Source organism: Rousettus aegyptiacus, unplaced genomic scaffold (genome assembly GCF_014176215.1).
Source record: "Rousettus aegyptiacus isolate mRouAeg1 unplaced genomic scaffold, mRouAeg1.p scaffold_m13_p_3, whole genome shotgun sequence".
Classification (NCBI taxonomy): Eukaryota; Metazoa; Chordata; class Mammalia; order Chiroptera; family Pteropodidae; genus Rousettus; species Rousettus aegyptiacus.
In genome coordinates, this window is record NW_023416306.1 from 1,399,476 (window position 1) to 1,419,005 (window position 19,530).

The following is a 19,530-nucleotide window of genomic DNA, read 5'->3' on the forward strand; positions in this document are numbered from 1 at the left end:
CGGTGTCCTGGGCCTGAGGCTGGACAAGAGAGAGCAGAGCGCAGCATGCAAGGGACCAGGAGGCCCGCGTGATGGTGGACGGGCCAGCGCGGGGGGGTCCTGGAGGCCGAGGAGCCAGCAGCGTCCCGTGGGAGGAGGTGGCATGGTCCTTCTCTTGAGCACGGGTCATGCCACACCTCCAGCACCGCTGCTGAATCCTGGGTGGGTGGGTGGGCGACGTCATGTTGGGGACCAGTCCTGTCTTGTGGCTCCAAGCCCTCACGTCTGGCAGACGCTCTTGGGTCCCGGAAGCCTGAGTATCAGGGTGAGGGGCAGAGACATGATCTGGGATGGGTGCAAGTGACAAGTGACATGTTCCTGGGCCTCGGAGCTCTGCACAGTGATCCCCTGTGTCCCATGTCATCCGCACTGAGATCCCTCACACAATGTCGGGGCCCGAGTCGTGTCCTTCAGAAAAGACGCTCCAGTTCTAACTCCCAGGACCACAGGATGTGACTGCATTTGGAGACAGGGCTTTTAAAGAGGTGAGTAAATTAAAACGAGCCCATTAGGGTGGGCCCTGAACCCGTGTGACCAGTAGGGAGGCAGCAGGGGACACAGACACAGGGCGGTCACGTGGAGATGGAGGCAGAGGTCGGAGCACGCTTCACGAGCTAAGGAATGCCGGCTCGGCGACACCCAGAAGCTGGGGGAGGCTGGAGCGGCCTCCCTTGGCCTCAGGAGCCTCCCGACACCCGCCCTCGGACTGCAGCCCTGGGACCGAGAGAGGACATCGGCTGTCTAATAAGGGCCAGGAACTGGGGGACTGCGCTCTCTTCTCACACACAGCCCCGGAAGGTGCCCCGTGAGTGCCACTGCTTGAGGCGCTTCAGGGTGCCTCCCTTGTGACAAATATGTGAGGACTTGGAGCCTCCAGTTCCTTCCATTAACGGCACACGAGGGGTGGCTGGTCGCTGGCGACTCCTGGGGCCCTTCCCGTTACGTGTTCTGCTTCCTGCAAGGGCCCGCGGTCAAAGCCTCGTGTCGAGTCTAAGGCCTCAACTAAGGACGGGAAAATGACTCGCTCATAAATCCTCAAGCGGTGTGTAATTTGCACCTTTGAAAGGATACAAAACGAAGCCTGCAGCCTTAAGACGCACGCTCCTTCGGGTTCCGCCGGCCAGTGACACCCGCGGGGGTGGGCAGTGCCCGGCAGCCGCGTTAGCGCGTCCCCTGCACGCGGGAAAGGTGGCGGGGTTGTGCAGAAGCCCGCGGCTGGGTTTACACCACCCAGGGTCTGTGGTGGTCCCAGGGCTGCGAGGGGACAGTGCATCACGGATTTGGACACGTGGGTGGCAGACACACGGGCGGCTGCACCCAAATGCTTTGTCCTCAGAGGAAGGGGAGGGGAGTGTCCCCACATAGGTCTCCTTTGCAGCTGGGAGCGTTGAGACGTATCCCCTCACTCAGAGCTCCCACCAGGAAAGCAGGATGAAGGATGCGCTGGGACCAGATCCTGCCAACCCCACCTCCGGGTGGTCTGTGTCTGCCTAAACCTTGACAGACCCCAGGTGCCCCGAAGCCCTGTGTTCTCCAAGGGGTGAAAATTGCTTCTCCCTGTGGGAGGGGAGGCCACAGAAACCGGAAGCATCACAGAGCTTGGAGGGCCCTCACGCGCGGCCTGACCCACCCAGCGACACTCCCGTTTCCTGTTTGACTTCGCTCCCTACAGGGAAATAAATTCTAATTAATTAATTTAACATGGAATTAGGATTTTTCTCCCCGAGGGAGTGGTGATGAAGAAAAGGTTGGGAGGCTGCGCTCCCCCAGGCTGGCCCGGGAGGCCAAGGTCTGGGGTGGCCCGGTCTGAGGTGGGAATGGCCGGCCCCCCCGCACACATTCAGAGTGACATTTTTCACCGGAAGTGGGCACAGGTTAGCTGCAGGATCATAGGGTCTATTGTAAACATGAGGCCGGTGGCCAGGCCTCCCAGCCCGCCCCGTGTCCAGCTATCCTGTTGTGTCCAGGGCCCGTCCTGCAGTGCTGGTTTGCTAAGGGGCTGCTGTGTGCCCCACTGCGCCCGGCCCAGAGCCGTGGCGCCTGCTCAGAGAAGATCCAGGCAGCGAAGTGGCCAGACGGTGACCCAGAGGGACCTCAGCAGTTGGTCGGGGAGGGAGGAGCACGTTAAGAGTGTCCAGGTAGGGGACAGCATGGGCCAGAACAGCCTGTGCCACGGGGCCGGGCCTGGACTCCGGCCGGTGGGCTCTCCCCGAGGTGTGGAGCTGCCGAGGGTCGGCCCAGACGGGTCCTGGTCTTGAAGCTGTGGCTGAGTTCCACGTTGGTTTCGTTCTTTTAATGAACAGGTTATGCTTTCTAGAGGCCCAGGTCTGCGCACAAATGCAGCTGTTGACTGACTGGGTGCTCTGAACTTACGTCACCGTCACCGTCAAACCCGGCTTGTCTTTCTAGCTCTAGCTTAGGTTGGCTCAGTGACTCAGAGATTGGTAGCACCTTAAAAATGCCTGAAGGTTGGGAGCTGTCCTGGCCTTCACTCCCAGGACACCTTACTCATTAGAAACATTCTTCCCACTTTCCTCAAGGCCCTGGATTTCCGGTCCCTGGTGAATGGCCCAGAAGCCAGTAGTGCTTTGGCTGTGAGGTCCTCAGATAAGCACCATGTTCACACGAGGGTTCACGGTGTTACAATTACTAGCTGAATACAGGTTCTCTGTTGCTGACTTTATCAGGATGAAGCTAGCCTCTTCCAGAGGAATATGTCTGAGGCCTGTACTCATGGCTGCACTTGGGGTGAGGACAATGCAGTCTGACTTAGGTGCCCAGGAGACCGTGGCTGGTGCCCTTTTGGGGTGCTTCCAGACAGCAGGCTCCTTGCAGGCTCTTGGGATACCCCAGGCTCTAAGCTCTGCAAGTGGAGAGAAGAGGGATTCTGGAAACTTCTCTGGGGTGGGGTCCCCGGGCTCTCAGCGTTGCGTCGGGGGTGAGGGAGGGTATTCCCAGTGCTGTTGCCTGCTCCACTTTGGGGGGGACCTTGGTACTTAAGAGCCGTTAAGGGGGGAGGCACCCCCTGGCTCCCAGCTCTGCACTGGGGAGAACATACTCCGGGCTGCTCCCAGGGTAGGGTCCTCGGGCTCAGCACCGCTGTAGGAGGTGGTGTAAGGGCGCTGCGGGAAGGGGAACCCGGGGCGGCTCAGGGGTGGGGGAACGGGTCGCTGTCGGCCTGCGCTAAGACTGGGCCCGTGCGCTACCCTAGGGGCACAGGGGCCTCTGCGAGAGGTTCGGCTTCGCCAGGAAGCGGCTGGGGCTTCTGGTCCGACGACCTAGTGCCGGGGAAGAGGAGGCACAGCCCAGACAAAGGGCTGCTGCGGGGCCCTCCGAGGCCTTTCCGCCCGCGCCGCGCGACCCCGCGCCCGGCACCCGCAAAAGGGGGTGGGACCTCGGGCAGCTCCCTATGCGCTTGCGGAAAGGGGCGGGGCGAGCGCGGCCCGGGGGCGGGGCCCCGGGCAGTGCCCACTGCGCCTGCGGAAAGGGGCGGGGCGAGCGCGGCCCGGGGACGCGGCCTCGGGCGGCGCCCACTGCGCCTGCGCCGGGCCTGGGCGGTGCGCGCGCTCCCGCCGGTTGGACGCCTCCTCAGCCGTCGTCGCCGCCGCCCCCGGGTCCGCGCACGCGCCCCCCGCCCGGCCCGCGGCCCGACCCGCGACCCGGCCCCGCGGGCCACCTGGCTTGGCCCCGCAGCATGCAGCAGCAGCAGCTCCCTCGGCGGCGGCGGCGGCGGCGGCTCTGAGGTGAGGCGGGCGGGGCGGGCGGGGGCGGGGCGGCCTCCGGGCCCCGCGCGGTGCGGTCCGCGCCCGTGTGTCCGGCCCCGGCCCCACGCGGCCCGGCGCGGCGCCTTTGTTGCCGGGCGCCCGCCGCAGCGCCTGTCTGTGTGCAGATGGTGGACGCGGGCGGCCGCCCGGCCGGGGACGGCTGGAGGAGGATGGAGGCCGCGCCCGACGGCGCCGCGGACGTCGTGCCCCTGGACCGCTACGACCCGGCGCGCGCCAAGATCGCCGCCAACCTGCAGTGGATCTGCGCCAAGGCCTACGGGCGAGGTGGGCCGGGCGGGGCCGCAGGTGCGGGCGGGGGCGCGGGCGCGGGCCGCCTTTGTGCGGTGTCGGCGCGCGGGGTCCGGGCGCCGCGCTCGGCCTCGCCGCTGCCCCCGGGTTCGTGCGGCCAGGGCGCGCGTCCAGAGGGGCAGCGCCCGGTGGCCAGCCGCCCTGGTGCTGACCGAGCCCCGGCCGTGCGGCTGCCGGGCGCCAGGGCGCGTTTCGGCGGGTTGCGCGTGACCCGCACCCTGCTTTGAAGAACGAGGTGACCTGGGGTCCGGCCGCGTTTCCTGGGCCCTGGGCCGCCCAGTGCTCTGGGACTCTCGTTCCCGTGTCTGGGGATCTTACGGACCAGCCGGCCGGTCGCTTGGCCCGAAGGCGTTCCTTCTTGGTGTCAGGCGCCTTGTGTCGCGTGCAGAAATGTCAGCTACTGTGTCCTCTTTCTTTTAACTTGAAGCGTTTTAAAAAATTGCCTGTATCACCGGGGCGCGCTGGAGAGAGCGCCCTTTGGCGAGTCTGGCCGGTTGGGAACTTGCTGAGCAGGCGTTTCCCGGGGCCGGGTCCCAGCAGCGGCGTGTCCTGTGCGCGACCCACTCACGGGAGCATCGCGCTGTGCCGGTCACAGGCGTAAACGCCTCGCCCGCTTTCGGGTTGGTTTTCTGGCGTGTGCAGAGGGTTTTTTGCTTCTTTTGCCATTTTCAGCTTTTCCGCCTCGCTGTGGCTTTGCGAGCTTTGCTCCGTTCCTGCGTGTCGCGGGGTGTGATGGGGACAAGGGAGCCTTGATGAGGAGAGCAGGGAAGACATTGCGGTGAGGGCCCGAGTGGGGCTACAGGATTTAGGGACCCCCCTCCCCCGACCCTGACGCCCCGGGGGGGGGGGCGCGGCCCCGTGTCGCCCTCTGTGTCATTCTCCCCACGTTCGCACCACGGGCCTGTGCCCCGTCGTGGGACGTGTTCGCCCCTTTCGTAGTGACATTTCTCTGAGGCCGCTTCACTCCCCTCGCACCGACCGGCTGCCTTCCACGTCCGTGCGGGGCAGTGGCGCTCGCGCCGCCCTCTGTCCCGCGTGGGCTCCTGTCTGCCCCCGGCCCAGGCCTCCCTTGGGCGCCCGCAGGCTCCGCTCCTGTGCGCCGAGGGCTTTGTGCGCGGGAATGGCCGCGGCTCTGCTCCCGGCGGCGGCAGGATCCTGCTAGGCAGCGCTCCCCGACCTGCCTTAGCCCGGAGCGGCCTCCTGGCCTGTTGCATTCGGCTGCGGCTTCCAGCGAGGTCTGTCAGCTCGCCGGAAATAAACCTGCGTCCTTCTCCCCGTGCGTGGGGCTCGTCTGGTTCTGGTTCCAGGACGCGATCGCTCTTAATCCTTGTTGACTCATCAGATCCATAATTCAGACGCCGATGTTAAAATAGGCTTTCCCGCTCTGGCATCGTGCAAGGCGGGTATTTGTAGAATAGCGTGAGCGGCAGGAGACTGGCTGCGGGGCGCCGGCCGGTCACTGCCCTTCGGCTGCGGGCGCTGGTCAGGCCTTCCGTTTTCGGAGGTGGGGCCTCATCTGTGTTCTGTTCTGTGCCTCGGGAGGCGGAGCAGATGGAGGTTTATCCTCGTTGAGAGTCTCTGTGAATTCACAAATGTGGGAGATTCCCATTCAGATGGCAAGGACCACTCGCCTCCGCCCAGCCGCGTCGATTCATCTGTGTCGTTGGCATGGGGGTCGTGCTCCGGTGGGAGATTCACCAGGACCGGGTGGGGCCAGGTCCCTCAGGGCCTTCGGTGGGATAGGGTAGGTCTCCCCTAAACAGAGAAGAAACTCTTCCTTGTTTCCTCCGGGCGCCTCCACGAGCCTTGCAGCTTCGTCTTTAGTGAGTAGCTGGACCTGGCTCTGAGTCTGCAGGCTCCCGGGGTCAGCTGGTTGCATGGTGCAGGTGCGGGGTGCAGGTGGCCTGGGTGCTGCCTTTGCCATGCAGTTCTCACTGAGGAGCTGTGACAGTCTTGCTCCTGGAGGAATGGGAAGCCTGCAGCTGCCCCGGGCCAGGTGCTCTGAGGCTGCCTTCTTGTTTCCTTTCGCCTTTCCAGACTCAGTGTCCCAGGGGCCACTGTCTGCCATCGTGAGGAGTGAGTGGGGAGGCCGGAGCGCGCGCGGTGGCCAGGCCCCGGCGGGCGTTCGGTCATGCAGACCATTTCCTCCCACTTGCTTCATCTCGGGCACAGCTGAGAGCTGTGTGCCGTTTTGTGCTATTATTTTAGATTCCGCTCCTCCTTTTTGGGGGTGACTCTTTTAATTGTTTTTAATTATTTTTTTTAGAAATCAAGTATCGGACGTGTTGAAAGTTACTCCTTAAAAGTGTCTGTGAGAAGTAGAACCTGTTTAGCTGGAACATTTTGTGATATCTTTTGGGGTGAAAGTTGTAATAAGTTGGCAAAAAAGTTTAAAGGGGTGACTTGAAGTACTGTTTATTTTACACAGTAGAGCTCTGGCCTGGGGCTCCTGCATTCCTGTTTTTATTTTAGTCCATGACCTTAGGAAACTTAAAGGTAGCGAGGTCTTGGTTTTGGGGTTTTCAGTAATATCTCTTGTCATCTCTTCAGGACAATGTTGAATTAACAGCCCAGGGAAAATACTAGAAGGCACTGGACTGTTCGCAGTCACGTTGCCGTGTAGCGCAGTGCTGGTGAGGAGCCCTGGAAACCGAGTTGAGACTCACTGCGACTCGTCACAGAGTGGAGCTGCGCCCAGCAGGGCAGGCAGGACCTGCAGGGCCACCGAGGTCGACCTCCTCATCCTGCCGGCAGCACACTGGGGCATGCTGAGCGCATGCTGGCGAGGGTTGTCACTCTCGTCCTCTCCCTCTCGTTGGAGTGGGTAGTTACTGCCCGTCTGGAAACCGTGCTGGGGGCAGGAAATCCCCGCGTGGACGTCTCGGCCTCAGCTCCCAGCCTCCAGCTGCTGTCACAGCTCATGGAGAGGCAAGAGCAGACTCCCTGCTTGCTCAATAGACATTAGGAGGAAAGTCCCTTTGTTGTCAACGCCAGAAGGTCACCACCTGGTTTTGTTGTGGCAACATTTGGTTAAAATGAATGGCGGGCCTGGAACCCCTCTCTGGCCCCAGAGCCGGACATGGAGGCCAGCTGCCGCTCCTGTCCCTGGACCTGGGGGCACAGCCACCGCCCCAGGAGGGCCCCATTCACGTGCGCGTTGTTACTTTTTTTATGCACTGATCTGCTCAGAGTGTTTATGAGTTTTGACAGTATTTTTTAATAGTCTTTTGCTCTTAGCGCGGGATTTGGGTGCTTCTGAGGCGGGGGGTTGCAGAGCAGCCCGGGTGCGTGTGCCCAGTGCTGCCAGATACCGCCAGGTTCTGGCGCCGGCTGGGCTTGTGGAGTGATCTTCCTCCTGCTCTGGTGCCCTGGGACCCGCCGGGTGTCTGGAGGTCAGGGGCTGCCACCGCCCGGCCTATGCCACGTCTGTAGGACAGAGTCCGCGCTCGCCTACCTGTCAGGTGTGTGGAGGAGCTGTGGGCACCTTGGCACAGGCGAGTGGGAAGATGAGCTTTATGGTTCTGATCCGGTGCTAGACATGGATGAATGTGTGTTTCCACGGAAACATCAGTTTGCACGTGTCCTTTTTTCTGTCCTGATGCCCCACGTTAAGTAATAACCAAGGTCACAGAGCCATCCTTAAGTGCAGACCGGCCTCATCCTTGACGCGTGGTCACTCGACGCGGCTGTGCTCCCGAGTGTCGAAGGTGTGCAGCTGTCCGTCCGGAAGCCCTCGCGCTGTCTTTGTGTCGCGCTCACGTCCCGACGGCCGCTGGGCGCCTCTGGCTGTGCGTGTCTCCGTGGCCACGCTGCCGGTGCCACGTGTACCAGTGTTCTTTTTCACTTCCCGGCCGAACCACCGAAAACTAGATTGCTGTCATTTTTCATCGCATCTGGAGGTGGCCAGGGTGGAGCTAATGTTACGTTGACACGTACTCATAATTGCACGCCTGTCGTGTGCATGCTGTGCGTAGTGTATAGGAAATACAGTGGGGGGCAGTTAAACGACGCCATCTCCTTAGCTGCTTTAAAATCACATCAACCATCAACATATACGAAGGAAGATGACATAACGCAAGGTAGGAAGTGGCAGCGTGACGTCGCACAGGAGCTGGCTGTCTTGAGGTGGACTGTGGAGCTGCTAGGTGGACGAATGGGGCCCAGTGCCTGGGCTCCAGGGGGCCATGGTCACTGCGGGAAGGGTGCCTGGGGGGGGCTTTATGGGTGGTAGGCTTTGGAGAATGGGTCAGGTTTGGGTGCCCCCCACCCCCACCAAGTGTGGGGGGGGGGCGTCTGGCCGGTCCTGCGCCGCAGCGTTCGTGGGCGCTGAGTCGATTGGCCTTGCTGTCACAGGATTTGTGGACGGAAATAGTAGGTGATTAGTTTGGAAGACGGCCGGAGCCGGATCGCTGGGTCCTTCTCGGTGCTCCAGGCTGCCTGGGGCTTTCTTTCCCGACGTGCCTGGGAAGGTTTTTGTGCAGGGGGTGGTGTGATGAGAGAGAGCCTGCAAGATCCTTCCAGCAGGTTGGGGTGAAGACAGGCTGTGGTCAGTGGAAGTCCGGGGGCTTGTCTCAGTCCATCTTGCTTGCCGTGACCTTATACTGGGGGGCTTACGAGCAGCAGACTTCTAGTTCTCAGTTCGGAGGCTGCAAGCCCAAGATCCATCCGGGTGCCGGCGGCCTTGGGGTCTGGGGAGGACTGGCCATCTTCTCACCGCGTCCTCACGGTGTGGAAGGGACACTAATGCCATTCATGGGGGCCCCCCACTCACGACCTGATCACCTCCCAAAGGCCCCACCTCCTAAAACCACCTTGGAGGGCAGGTTTAAGATATGAATTTTGGGGATACACGCACCGTGAGTCCACAGCAGAGCTGACGTCGTTTGGCTGGAAGCGCCATGGCCTTGCCTAGCCTGTCTGTGGCGGGAGTGGGCAGGTGGCTTACGCCAGTGATACCAGGATAAAGCCATGGTCCTGAGACTGGGCTGAGGGGGGGCGGGGGCGGGAGGGGAGCCCGCTGGGACAGCCACCTTGAGCCCGGGGCGCCCTAGCGGGACTGTTTATAACTCTATTCATGGAGCTTTTCTACTTTTGTGGCTTTGTCATCACTTATAGAAACGTCGTCTTTGAGATTTTATGTCTATTTCTGACTTCGTTCCTGTGCTCTTGCCTGGCCCGTTGTATTGTTCATGCCGAGTTCGTTTGAACGTCCCGCAGTCACTGTCGTCCGGTCACTTGACCCTCGCAGGCACGCTGCTGTGAGCTCACGTGGCCCCAGAGAGGCTGCGCACACAGAGACCGACGGTGCAGGCCCGAGGGCCCTGGTGCAGGGAGGGGAGCAGGCGCCATGGCAGGGTGGGGAGGGAGGGAGAGAAGCTCCTCCGAGGGCTTCTGGAATGTTCCATTCAAGAAAGCAAGGCCCAGTTGTGGCTTATGTGAGGCAGAATCAGGTGGCGGTAAGAGAAGGTGCAGAAACCAGGCTGGGGGTGGGGACGGGGTGGCGCCCTGCGTGGCAGGGGCGGGGCTGGTGTTCTCACTGGGGCAATGCGGGTTCAGCTGCAGCCGAGTTGGAAGGTGGCCGTGGGTTGGCAAGGACGCCGCGGGCTTGGAGCGGCCGGTCGGCAGGTTGCGGTTGTGGTGTGTGTGCACGCTGGGGCTGTCGGGGGCTCCGAGGACGGAGGGGGGCCGCATTACACCCAGGCCCTCTCGGGAAGTCTCCGGGGGAGCTCGGGGCCGTTGTTGGGGCTGCAGCGAGGAGTTCCCCTCGGACCTGTGACTGAGGCGCCCCCCACGTGCGGTGTGACGCGCACTTAAGCGTGTAGGGTGATGGCGTTAGAACCACCACGTGCGCCCTGCGAGCAGGACCACAGTCAAGTCCATCGTCACCGCTGGGGTTCCTTCGGGCCCCTGCTGTCGGTTCCAGCTCAGAGCTCGGTGACGCGCTGCAGACGCTGGTGATCAGGATGGCGGCGCTAGCGCTGCACGAGCCTGCGGTCCCACGGCAGGCAGCCTTCGTCCGGCTTCCTCACGCGGTGCGATGGTTTCGAGGTCCCGTGTGGCGCCGCGTAGCCGCCACTGTCGGCTTCCCACATTTTACTTGCTCATTCACTCGGTGGCGGGTCCTCGAGTCGCTTCCAGTCTGTGTGTGGACTGTGTTTCCGTGCGCCTTGGATAAATACCTGGGCATGGGCCTGCTGGGCCATGTGAGTGTGTTTAGCCGCCCAGTTGTTTTCCGAAGCGATGGTCGTTCTTTTTGTTCACCACTGACGTGTGAGAGTTCCAGTCGCTCTGTGTCCTTGCCGGCGTGTGGCTTCGCCTTTTCTAACTGTAGCCCTTGAGGTGTGCGGGCCGCGGTATCTCACTGCGGTTTTGGTGTGCGTTTCCCGATGCCGAATGATGACGAGCACTTTTTACATGCTTTTATTGGCCATTCGAGTCTTTTTCTGTGAAATGTCTTTTCAGATCTTTGGCCAAATTTGTGAAAAATACTAAACTTTTATTTTGAGATGATTGTGTGTTAACATGCAGTTTTCAGAGACTGTGCAGAGACGCCCGGGCACCTTCCCGGTTTCCCCAGTGACAGCTTCTCGCAGAACCATGACACGGTGTCACGGCCAGGACAGTGACATCGTGCCACCTCCACCTGGAATATCTCATCCGCGCAAATGCCGCTCCGGTGTGTCGCCCGTCACGGCCGCCGCGCCTCCCGCCTCGGCCGGCGTGGGCTCGTCCCGCGCTGCGTTTTCCGGTTTTCTGAGGCAGGAGCTTCGGTGCTTGGTTTGAGACCTTTCCCCTCTCCCGGTGTGAGCATTTCCTGCTGTAAACTTTCCACTTAGTCCTGCCTTGGTTGCCGTTCACATATGTTGGCATGTCGTATTTTCATTTTCATTCAGTTGTTTATTTTTGTTCATTTTCTTTGCTATGTCCTCATTGACCCATGAATTATCTAAAAGTATAATTTCCAAGTGTTAAGATTTTCCCGTTTGGTCTTTTTGTTGTTATTTTTAGCATGATTCCATCATGGTAAGAAAATAAACTGTATAATTTCTGTTCTTTTAAACTTGTGAAAGTGATTTTTACGGCCCGGGATAGGTCCCGGGGCCCATGGGGACTGTGTGTGCCGTCGCCGGGCGCGTGTGTACACGTGCCAGTTAAGAGTCTGTTGGCCGTTTGTGGTGTTCAGCTCTTCTTGTGGCATCGCTGTCGGTTGCTCCTAAGGGGGTGTTGAAGTCCCGGACTGTACTTGTAGGCCTGTCTGTAGCTCTCCTCAGCCCTGTCGTTTTCTTCTGAGGCTTCGTAGTTTGGGACATACACTTTGAGGATTGTAAGGTCTTCCTAGGGCATGGAGCTTTTTACCATATGTAATGTTTCTCTTAGTCTCTAGAATTTTCTTTCTACTTTATCAGACATTAATATAGCTACTGTTTAAAGACAAAAAAACCCATTTGCCTGGTACAGCCGTTTCTATCCCTCTACTTTCAGCCTACCTAAGTCTTTGAATTTGAAGTGCGTTGCGTGGTGTATTTTCATCCACTCTGCCAGTCTCTGTCTTTCACTTGCTGTGCTTAGAGTGTTTACATTTAATGTAGTCGTTGCTATGTTAGAGTTTAAGTCTGACATTTTACTATTCTTTTTCCTGTTTTTTTTTTTTTAACTTCTGTATTACTTGATTATTTTTTCAGTTCCATCTTGATTTATTTCTATCGATTTTGGGTGTGTCTCATTGTAAAGTTCTCTCAGTAGTTGCTCTGGGTGCTACAATGTACAATGCAAGTGTCGCCAGCCCGACAGCTGGTATTGTTTTACCATTTCCAGTAAGGGGTGGAAACCTTTTTTTCCATTTAGGTCCCTTTTTCTTTCCCCACTTTTAAATACCATTGTCTTGAGTATCTGAAGGTGTTGTAGTTGTTGTAGTTGTCATCACATGTAATTTAGAAAACACATGAGCAGAAGAGTACGCTGTTATATTTACCGTATTACCTATTTCCTTCCATTCTTTCTTCCTGATGCTCTAGGATTTCTTCTTTTATCATTTTCTTTCCTTCTGGAGAATTCTTTTAGCCATTCTTTTAAGGTTTGCTAGGACAATTTATTTCTTTTCCTGTGTCTCTTTATTTGTCCTTCATTCCTTAAGGGTAGTTTTAGGAGATGTGGACTCTGTGGTGGACAGTTCATGGGCCACCTCCCTCTGGCCTCCAGGGCTCCAAGGAGAAACGCAGTGGCAGCCGGCTGGCCTTGCAGAGGCAGAAGGAGCCTCCTGGGGCCAGGCAGCCTGGTGTCTCTGGGTAGAGTGGGATCCTCTGCCTGTAGGACAGAGAGCTTCCAGGCCGAGTGCTTGTTGTGGCAGGCCACCCCATGTCTCTGGGGAAAGGAGAGTGTGTCCTGGGCTGGGCACCCGTGGTGGCAAGACCCTGCTGCTGGACTCTCCTGGTGTAACACGTTGGTGGGGAGGTGTCTCAGGCCAGAAGGCAGTGCTTCTGGGCCGGCTGCTTTGTTGAGGCGGGTTCTACTGGATGCTTCGCGGTCTTCGATGAGGTTGACATCTGGGTCCTGAGGGTTGGCCTCTGTCAGTTGTCTTTTCCTGGCCCTTTATATGTTGAGTGATTATGGGTTGTGTCCTGGACGTTTTGAGTTTTACATTGTGAGCAGTTTTCTGGGGCCTACTGAAGTCGCTTGGACAGTGCCGATGTTTTTTGGTGGCTTGTTTTGCAGCTGGGTCACAGTGAACCCTGTTGGTTCAGACCACAGCCCGTTTTGGCACGTGTGGGCAGTAGTCCAAGGTCACATCAGCGCTTTGGGTCCGTCCTGCACACACGCAGCCCAGGAGGGAGCCCAGGGTTGGGTAGGTTCATATGTGGAATTAGGAGTTCCCTTTCCGGCTCTGTCCTTCCTTGAATTCCCCCATACTTGTGGCCTGAAGGAGCCCCTCCTTTGTACCCTCTGGCTAGAAAGCCAGGGAGGGCGTCAGTCAGTTTCCGTGCAGTCCTGCACGGCCGGGCCCACTGCCAGACGGTGTGGTGACAGAAGGGAGGCAAAGCAACAGGCACCGTCTGCCCTCGGACGGCCGCGGCCCTCCCGCGCCTCCCGGCAGTGGCGTGGGTCTGCCTGAGCGTTGGCTGCTGTGCGGCACCGCAGTCTGTGACCGCCGCGGCCTGCCCTCTTCCCCGCTCTCATGCTCGCAGGGCCTTGTCCTGGTCCCCCGGCCGGGAAGACGGGGTTTCCCTCAGCGTTTCGGCCTCCACGTCGGCCGCGGTGCCGTCGGGCTGTCCTCGCGTCAAAGGCAGGACAGGAAGCGGAAACAGCCGGGCACCCCGGAAGTGGGCTGCTCAGGCTCTGCCTCTGCTCCCCAGGCGGCCTGCTCTCGTGTCCGTTTTGATCCCCAGGCAGCTGCTGCTGGTCTTCCTTCCACGGCTGAGGCGTGGCCGGGGGCCCAGGGCGGCACGCACGAAGTCACCCGGCGGCGGCCCAGGCCCGTGAGCCCGCCTCGGGCGTCTGCTGCGTCCACGGTCCTGGTCCCGGCACCCTGTCGTCGGCACCGAACGTGTGACGCATCTGAAGGACCGTGGGAATCCGTAGAGGCCTAAGATGCTGCTTCCTCCAGGAAGAAGTGACATTTGCTTTTAGACACTAGCAGGCCGTGGTCCCCTCGCTGGTTGGGGAACTGGGGTGCTCCGACCCCCGCCGTAGTGCTTTCGAGGGCTGCTGTGCCTCGGCTTCACACTCGCTCTTAGGGCCCAGGAGCACGGGCGGTGCCCAGGGCCCCCGCTCCCTTTGCCGGGCCCGGGAGCCCACGCCGTGTCCTTCTGACTTGGGAGGTGGCGGGAGTTGACTTGCCCCCTTCCCCACCGCCTCGGGGCGGACGGGGCCTCCTGGGTGAGGCTGGATCGCAGTCTCCCCCTGAGCGCGGCCTGGGGACCCACCCCCACCTTGTCAGCCAGCCCCAGCGGTAGCCACGTGGACTGGGAGGGCGGACGGGAGTCCACCGTCATGGCAGAGCCCTCCCCACGTTGTCCCACAGGGCCCGCAGCCGGCTGCGTTGGCGTCTGTTCAGTCAGGGTGCCCGCCCTGCCAGGAGCAGGTCACCCAGCTGTGCTCCTGAGTGCTGCACTGGTGGGTGGGGACGGCCCAGCGGGGGCGCCTTCCCAGTGAGTCCGCGTGTGCGCGGGGAGACGCCGGTGCGACGAGCGTCTTAGCCTCTGGCCCCGCTGAGCTGTCCTGCCCCTGGAAGCCTGTCTGTCCTCGGTGAGACTGTCCCCGAGTCGTACTGGGGGCCTCGTGATGCAGGAGAAGGGAGTGTTGAGGGTCGACATGTCCGCTTCCCACCCAGGCGCCCCGGGTGTGCCCACCGCCTGTCTGCGTCTGCCCTCGGGGGTGCGGCGGGCCCCCACCGGCCGCGGGCTGCTGTGCCCTTCCTTCTTCAAGCGCAGTTCCAAAGACCACCACCATCTCCGTGAGCTGTCGCCGCCACGCGAGTCCCTGTGGGGCTGGGTCAGCCTGTCGTAGGTCCCTCTGTTCCCTTTGTGGCCTACATTTGCATTGTGTCTCGGACATTCCAACTGCCACGTGCAGGGCTCTGGGTCCTGTGAAGAGCTGGAGAATGCTGACGGCCTCCGAGCACATGGGCAGCGCAGCAGGTGGGGTCTGCAGGTCTCTCTCTGCGGGACATCCGTGTGAACCCCGGGTCCTGGTTTAGTTCTCAAAGTCGTTGCTGTGCCGGTTCCAGTCATTGTCACCCTTGGGCCACCCAGGTCACCCAGGACCCCTTACCCAGGCCCCCTTCTCTGGCAGCCCGCCCCAGGGTTCCTTGGGGCTCTCCCTTCCCGGGTTTCTGGCTGGAAGCTGAGCCTGTGAGCATCCTGCCCCTGAGCAGGCGGGAGAGGAGAGAGCCCATGGGTGCCACGTCCCGCACTGTGGGGACACGGTTTTGTGATGGGTGCTCGTCTGGTGTGGGGAGGGACGGCAGTGGGCCCTGCCTGGCTGTCTTCTGCCGGGCATCCCCAGCACAGGGCTAGGGTGTGGGTCGGGGCCCAGAATTAGAAGACCCGTGAGGATCATTTTTATCTCGTGGTGTAATTTTGTGGTTATTTTCATGATAAGAAGTCGCCTGTGGCACTTCTGTAGTGGTGACTCTCCACCAGTGGTACAGATGCTGAAGCCTGGGTACCTGCGGGACACCCTGATAGTCAGTCTGGGGCAGATCTGGAGCCCCCAGGCGATCGGGACACGCTGTCCTCCGTGCCACTGTGGTGGCTGTGTGGTCTCCTCTTCCTTTGCACTGAGTTGGAGCCAGGTGAAGTCTCGGACCTCAGGTTGGGGTGGCCACAGTGGGGGCAGCACCTGCCCAGGGGTCCCTGCCCACCACGTGATGCCACAGCGCCTTGGCCCCCCCACCCCCCGGGTGCCGTGCATGGCCTCAGCGTGACAGATGGCACTGGGAAATGCCTTCCTCGTCACCCTTCTGCCGTCATGACAGTGGCACTGGCAATAACCCTCGCTGGAGTAGTCCCCAGGCTCTGCTCTCCGTGCCGGGGTCATGCACGTCCCTTGACTCGGCCCTCAGCAGCGTGTGTCCGGAACTTACACTTGGGGCCAAGGCTTCCAGAGGCCGTGTGGGAGGGTGCCGGTCAAGGCCGGGCTGCCCTGCCTCCCAGAGACCTCGCACCCTGACCCTCCGTTCACCCAGCCAGCCGGCCCCTCTTCCCCCTCCTCCTGCCCTGGGCTTCAGCCCCATCTAACTGCAGACTCGCCAGACCCCTGACCCTCCTCCTGCCATCGTCAGGCCCCCCGCAGTCCCACCCGAGGCCTCCAGCCAGCCGCAGTGGGCGTTTTGGAGAATGCCAGGCTGGGGTCACCGCACACCGCTGGCCCTCAGGCACGAGCCTCTGACCACTCTCAAACCAGCGCCCCTTAGCCCACCGCCCCCGGGCTGTGCTTCAGCCCGTCGCGGGCCCTCCCTTGGGCAGTCCTGCCTCGGTGCCCTCCCGCCTGGCGGGCACCCTGCCTCCTGCTTTCTGGAAGGCGTCTGGTGGGGATGTCCCCACTTACGGCCAGTGCCACACACTTACCTGCCATGTCATCGTCCTTCCTTCCTTTCCTTCTGTCACAGCCAGAGACATGGCTTCTCCTGGCTTCCCATGCTAGTCCTCCACCCTCATGCCACGGGGCCCCAGCAGGTACTGTCTCGTGGTTCCCCAACTTCTCTGATGCCTGACCCCGCCGCGCTAGTCCTGTCCCTGTGACCCACCCTTGGAGCACCTCGGCCTGCCTTTTCCACTGGCGGCCTCAGTGCCTCTTGTTCGAGCACCTGGCAGGTGCCTAGTTGAGGCTCTGCTAAACAAGTCAGTGAGTGACACGTCTAATTGGTTGTTCCAAGCGACACTGAGCTGTCCCGTCTCCTGGGAGTCTCTTGCGAGGGTAATTCCCTTGTGTGCCCTGCTGCTTCCTTCCCTGGGTGGGGAGCTTCTCCGCCTTCCCTACCCCCTCGGTGCTGGGTTGGATGGCTCATCCACACCCCAGCACGCCCCACCCCCACCCGTGACACCCTCCACGTTGTATGAAAATCGGTGAGTTGGAGTCGGTTGAAGTCTCAGACCTCAGGCCTCAGTCATCTTAAAAGGCCCCGCCCCTGAGAGCAGTGAAGTCATCTCGCTGTTTTGGCTCGATGCTGAACGAGCGAATGATGGCCACGGACTGCCCTCCTGGTCTGTGGGGGAGGGGAACGCCCGGGCATTGACGCTGACGGAGCGGCCTCCTTCTAAGCACATTCCAGAACTGTGTGCGCAGAGCCCCGTGGTTGTGGACTTCACAGGAGCAAGTTGTCACCTGAGGAAGGCTGCGGGAGGACAGGGGCTGTGGGGACTGTGGGGCGTGTGGCCTCAGGCCCTCGGGCCTGGTGTCGCCCCAGCAGAAGGCTCACCCTGGGGGGTCTCGCTGACATCTGGAGCCGTCTTTATGCGTCATTTTCCTTCGCTCTTGTTATTTAGAATCTGAAATTGATGTGAACCAATTAAATGATCCGTACTCACGTACTCGTGCTCACAGTAGTTTAAAACTCGATTCTGCGAGGTCGTTTGTGTGGATGTTTTGAGGCCATGCTGAGGAAAACGTTCCTGCTTGGCCGGTGGTTGGAGCGAGGCCGGCCTCAGCGCGGCCGCTGTTCTCCAGCCTCACCAGGTTCCTAGGTTCGGGTGGACTGTGTGTTTCTGCACTCGTGCCCGTGTGCTCCTGTCCTTCCTGGGGCCAGCCCTCCGCTTGTGCTGTGTCCCATCTCCTCTGCCCAGCACTGTGACCTGGAGTGATCTTTCTCTGAGTCTAGCAGGCCTCTGCTCGCCCGGCGGGAGTCCATCAGCCATCCCAGTGAGATGAGGGGGACTTGGACTAGAGGGAGGTGGCGTGGTGGGTGGCTGCGGCACAATGGGAAGCTGGCACTCTTCTGGATACCCTTGGAGGGTGGCAGCCGGAATTCCCAGCGCACTGGCAGGAAGGCAAGAGCAGATGACTGAAGCTTTGAGTCTGAGCAGCTGACCTTGAGATGAAGCTCAGGTGGGCAGGGCTAGACGCGTTCCAGTCCACTGACCAGCAGGTTGGCCCTCCAGGTGCACGGTGCAGGAGGCAGGGGGGCAGAGGACCTCAGGAAAGTGGCTGCAGTGAGGCCATGCATTTGTCACCTGGACAGTGAGCCAGGAAGTGCCCTTCCCAGTATCTGGAGAAATGAGGGCGAACCAGCAGAGGAGAGACAGAGGCACAGGCATTGTGAGAGGAGGGGGACAGCGGGGAGGAAGCGACCCTACCTGTCCTCGAAAGCCCTGGCTGGGCTGCTGCTGCAGCAGTGACCTTGCGTCTTTCCCCAGCATCTGGCCTGAACTCTGAAAATGAGATGGGTGGTGGGACGCCCGTCAGTGGGGAACCAGGCCCCGCGTCCTCCCGTGTGTCGGCTGCCTGGGCCAGCTCCCTCCCCTCCCTTAGCTCCCGGCTCCCACGCCACGGAAGAAAGCGGGACCCTTCCCACTGAGCGTTGTCCCGGGACCTCTTCTTCGTTGTTGGTGTGGCTTGGCTCCGTTTCAGAACCCCAGGTGATTTCAGAACAGGGCCGGGCCCGCTGTAGTCGACTCGGGTGCCCTAAGCCGGGGGCGTGGCCTCCGGCCTGGCAGGGCCGCTGTGGTGCCCCGGAGGGACGGAGGGACGTGCGCGCGGCGCTTCCGCGCTCAAGCGCAGCGTGACGGCCAGCGCCGCTGTCAGTGAGAAACCAGTGGGCAGAGCTGAGAAGGCGGGGGGCTGCCGGCCCGCAGCCAGGTGGCCCGGGGCCTCGAGGACGGCGCCTGGGGTGAGCGCGCGGGGCGGGGAAGAGGCCGCGGGGCCCAGTTGCCGCCTCCCCGGGGCAGAGTCCGGGCGCGGGGAGAGGGGGCGCTGGCATCCCGGCCCACCGTCAGTGCGGCTGTTTCAGCGCCGGTGGCTTGGCATCCTCCGCCGAGGCTGAGGAGGCTGAGACCGAGGGCGGCGCTGAGCCTGCGTGCTGTTCGCCCCGCGCATGCGCGCCAGGGCCGCCGCGCGCCTCATCGCGCAGGCGCAGGGGGAGCGCCCGGGTGCCGCAGTGCGCCGCGCCTCGCGCCTCCCCGCGCGGTCCTCATCTTCTCACCTGAAGCACGCACTTTTCGGCTTCTCTGGGGCGTCCCCGAGTGGCTAGCGTCACCGCTCCTGTGCTTCGGGGCCGTGAGGAAGCAAAATCAGGGTCACGTGAACACGAGCTCTGCGATACGCGGCGTCAAGCGACAACCTAGCCGGCAGAGGAGCGGCGCGCGGGCGGGCGCGTGCGTGGCGTGGGCCGCGGCCCAGAGGGGCGGCCAGACGGCGCGCGCTGGGCCGAGCCCGCCACGCTGCCAGAACGGCGCGCGATTTAAGCTTATCAGTTGTTTATTTCTGGAATTTTCCATGTATTTTTGGGCGGCAGCTGGGGGTGGGTGGTTGAAGCTGCGGAAAAAGCAACCGCGGATGCGGGGCGCTGCGGCTCTGGGCTTCTCTAGTTCCCCTGGAGGCAGGGGTTCGGGGCACGGACGGTAAAGCTCCAGGTCCTCGTGGAAAGGAGTCAGCTTAACGTGGTGTTGCCCAAGGTGCTTGCCCAGACTGTCCCCCTTCAGGGGGCAGCGATTGACATCTTCCGGAACAAGCATGAGGCGCGCCGTCGGGGGACTGTGGCAGCCCTCCAGAAAGCGGGCGTCCCCGGCTGTACTCAAGTGGCCGGTGTGTGTGAGGGAGGCGGTGTAGACTCTGCGGATCAGACTGTGGGTTCACAGTTGGTTTCTGCCTCTCGTGGCCTTGGACACATTGCTTACTTTCTCTGTGCCTCAGTTTCCTTGTTTGTAAAGTAGAGACAAAAACCTCGGTTTGATAGAATTGTGATGGTTGCGTAACATGGCCCGTG

General features: G+C 61.2%; 1 protein-coding gene across 4 annotated transcripts in view; it reads left to right on the top strand.

The window, feature by feature from the left end:
* Nucleotides 1–3,665: 3,665 nt before the first annotated feature.
* CAMSAP1 (calmodulin regulated spectrin associated protein 1) overlaps nucleotides 3,666–19,530 on the top strand; it is a 49,432-nt gene continuing 33,567 nt past the window's right edge. For 3 of the 4 annotated variants that reach the window (XM_036238937.1, XM_036238938.1, XM_036238939.1), the window contains exons 1-2: nucleotides 3,666–3,782; nucleotides 3,929–4,088. In XM_036238937.1, the coding sequence (XP_036094830.1) occupies nucleotides 3,929–4,088 (160 nt within the window). In that variant the 5' untranslated portion in view covers nucleotides 3,666–3,782. The remainder of the gene's footprint in view (nucleotides 3,783–3,928; nucleotides 4,089–19,530) is intronic. The other variant, XM_036238940.1, reaches the window with a different exon arrangement.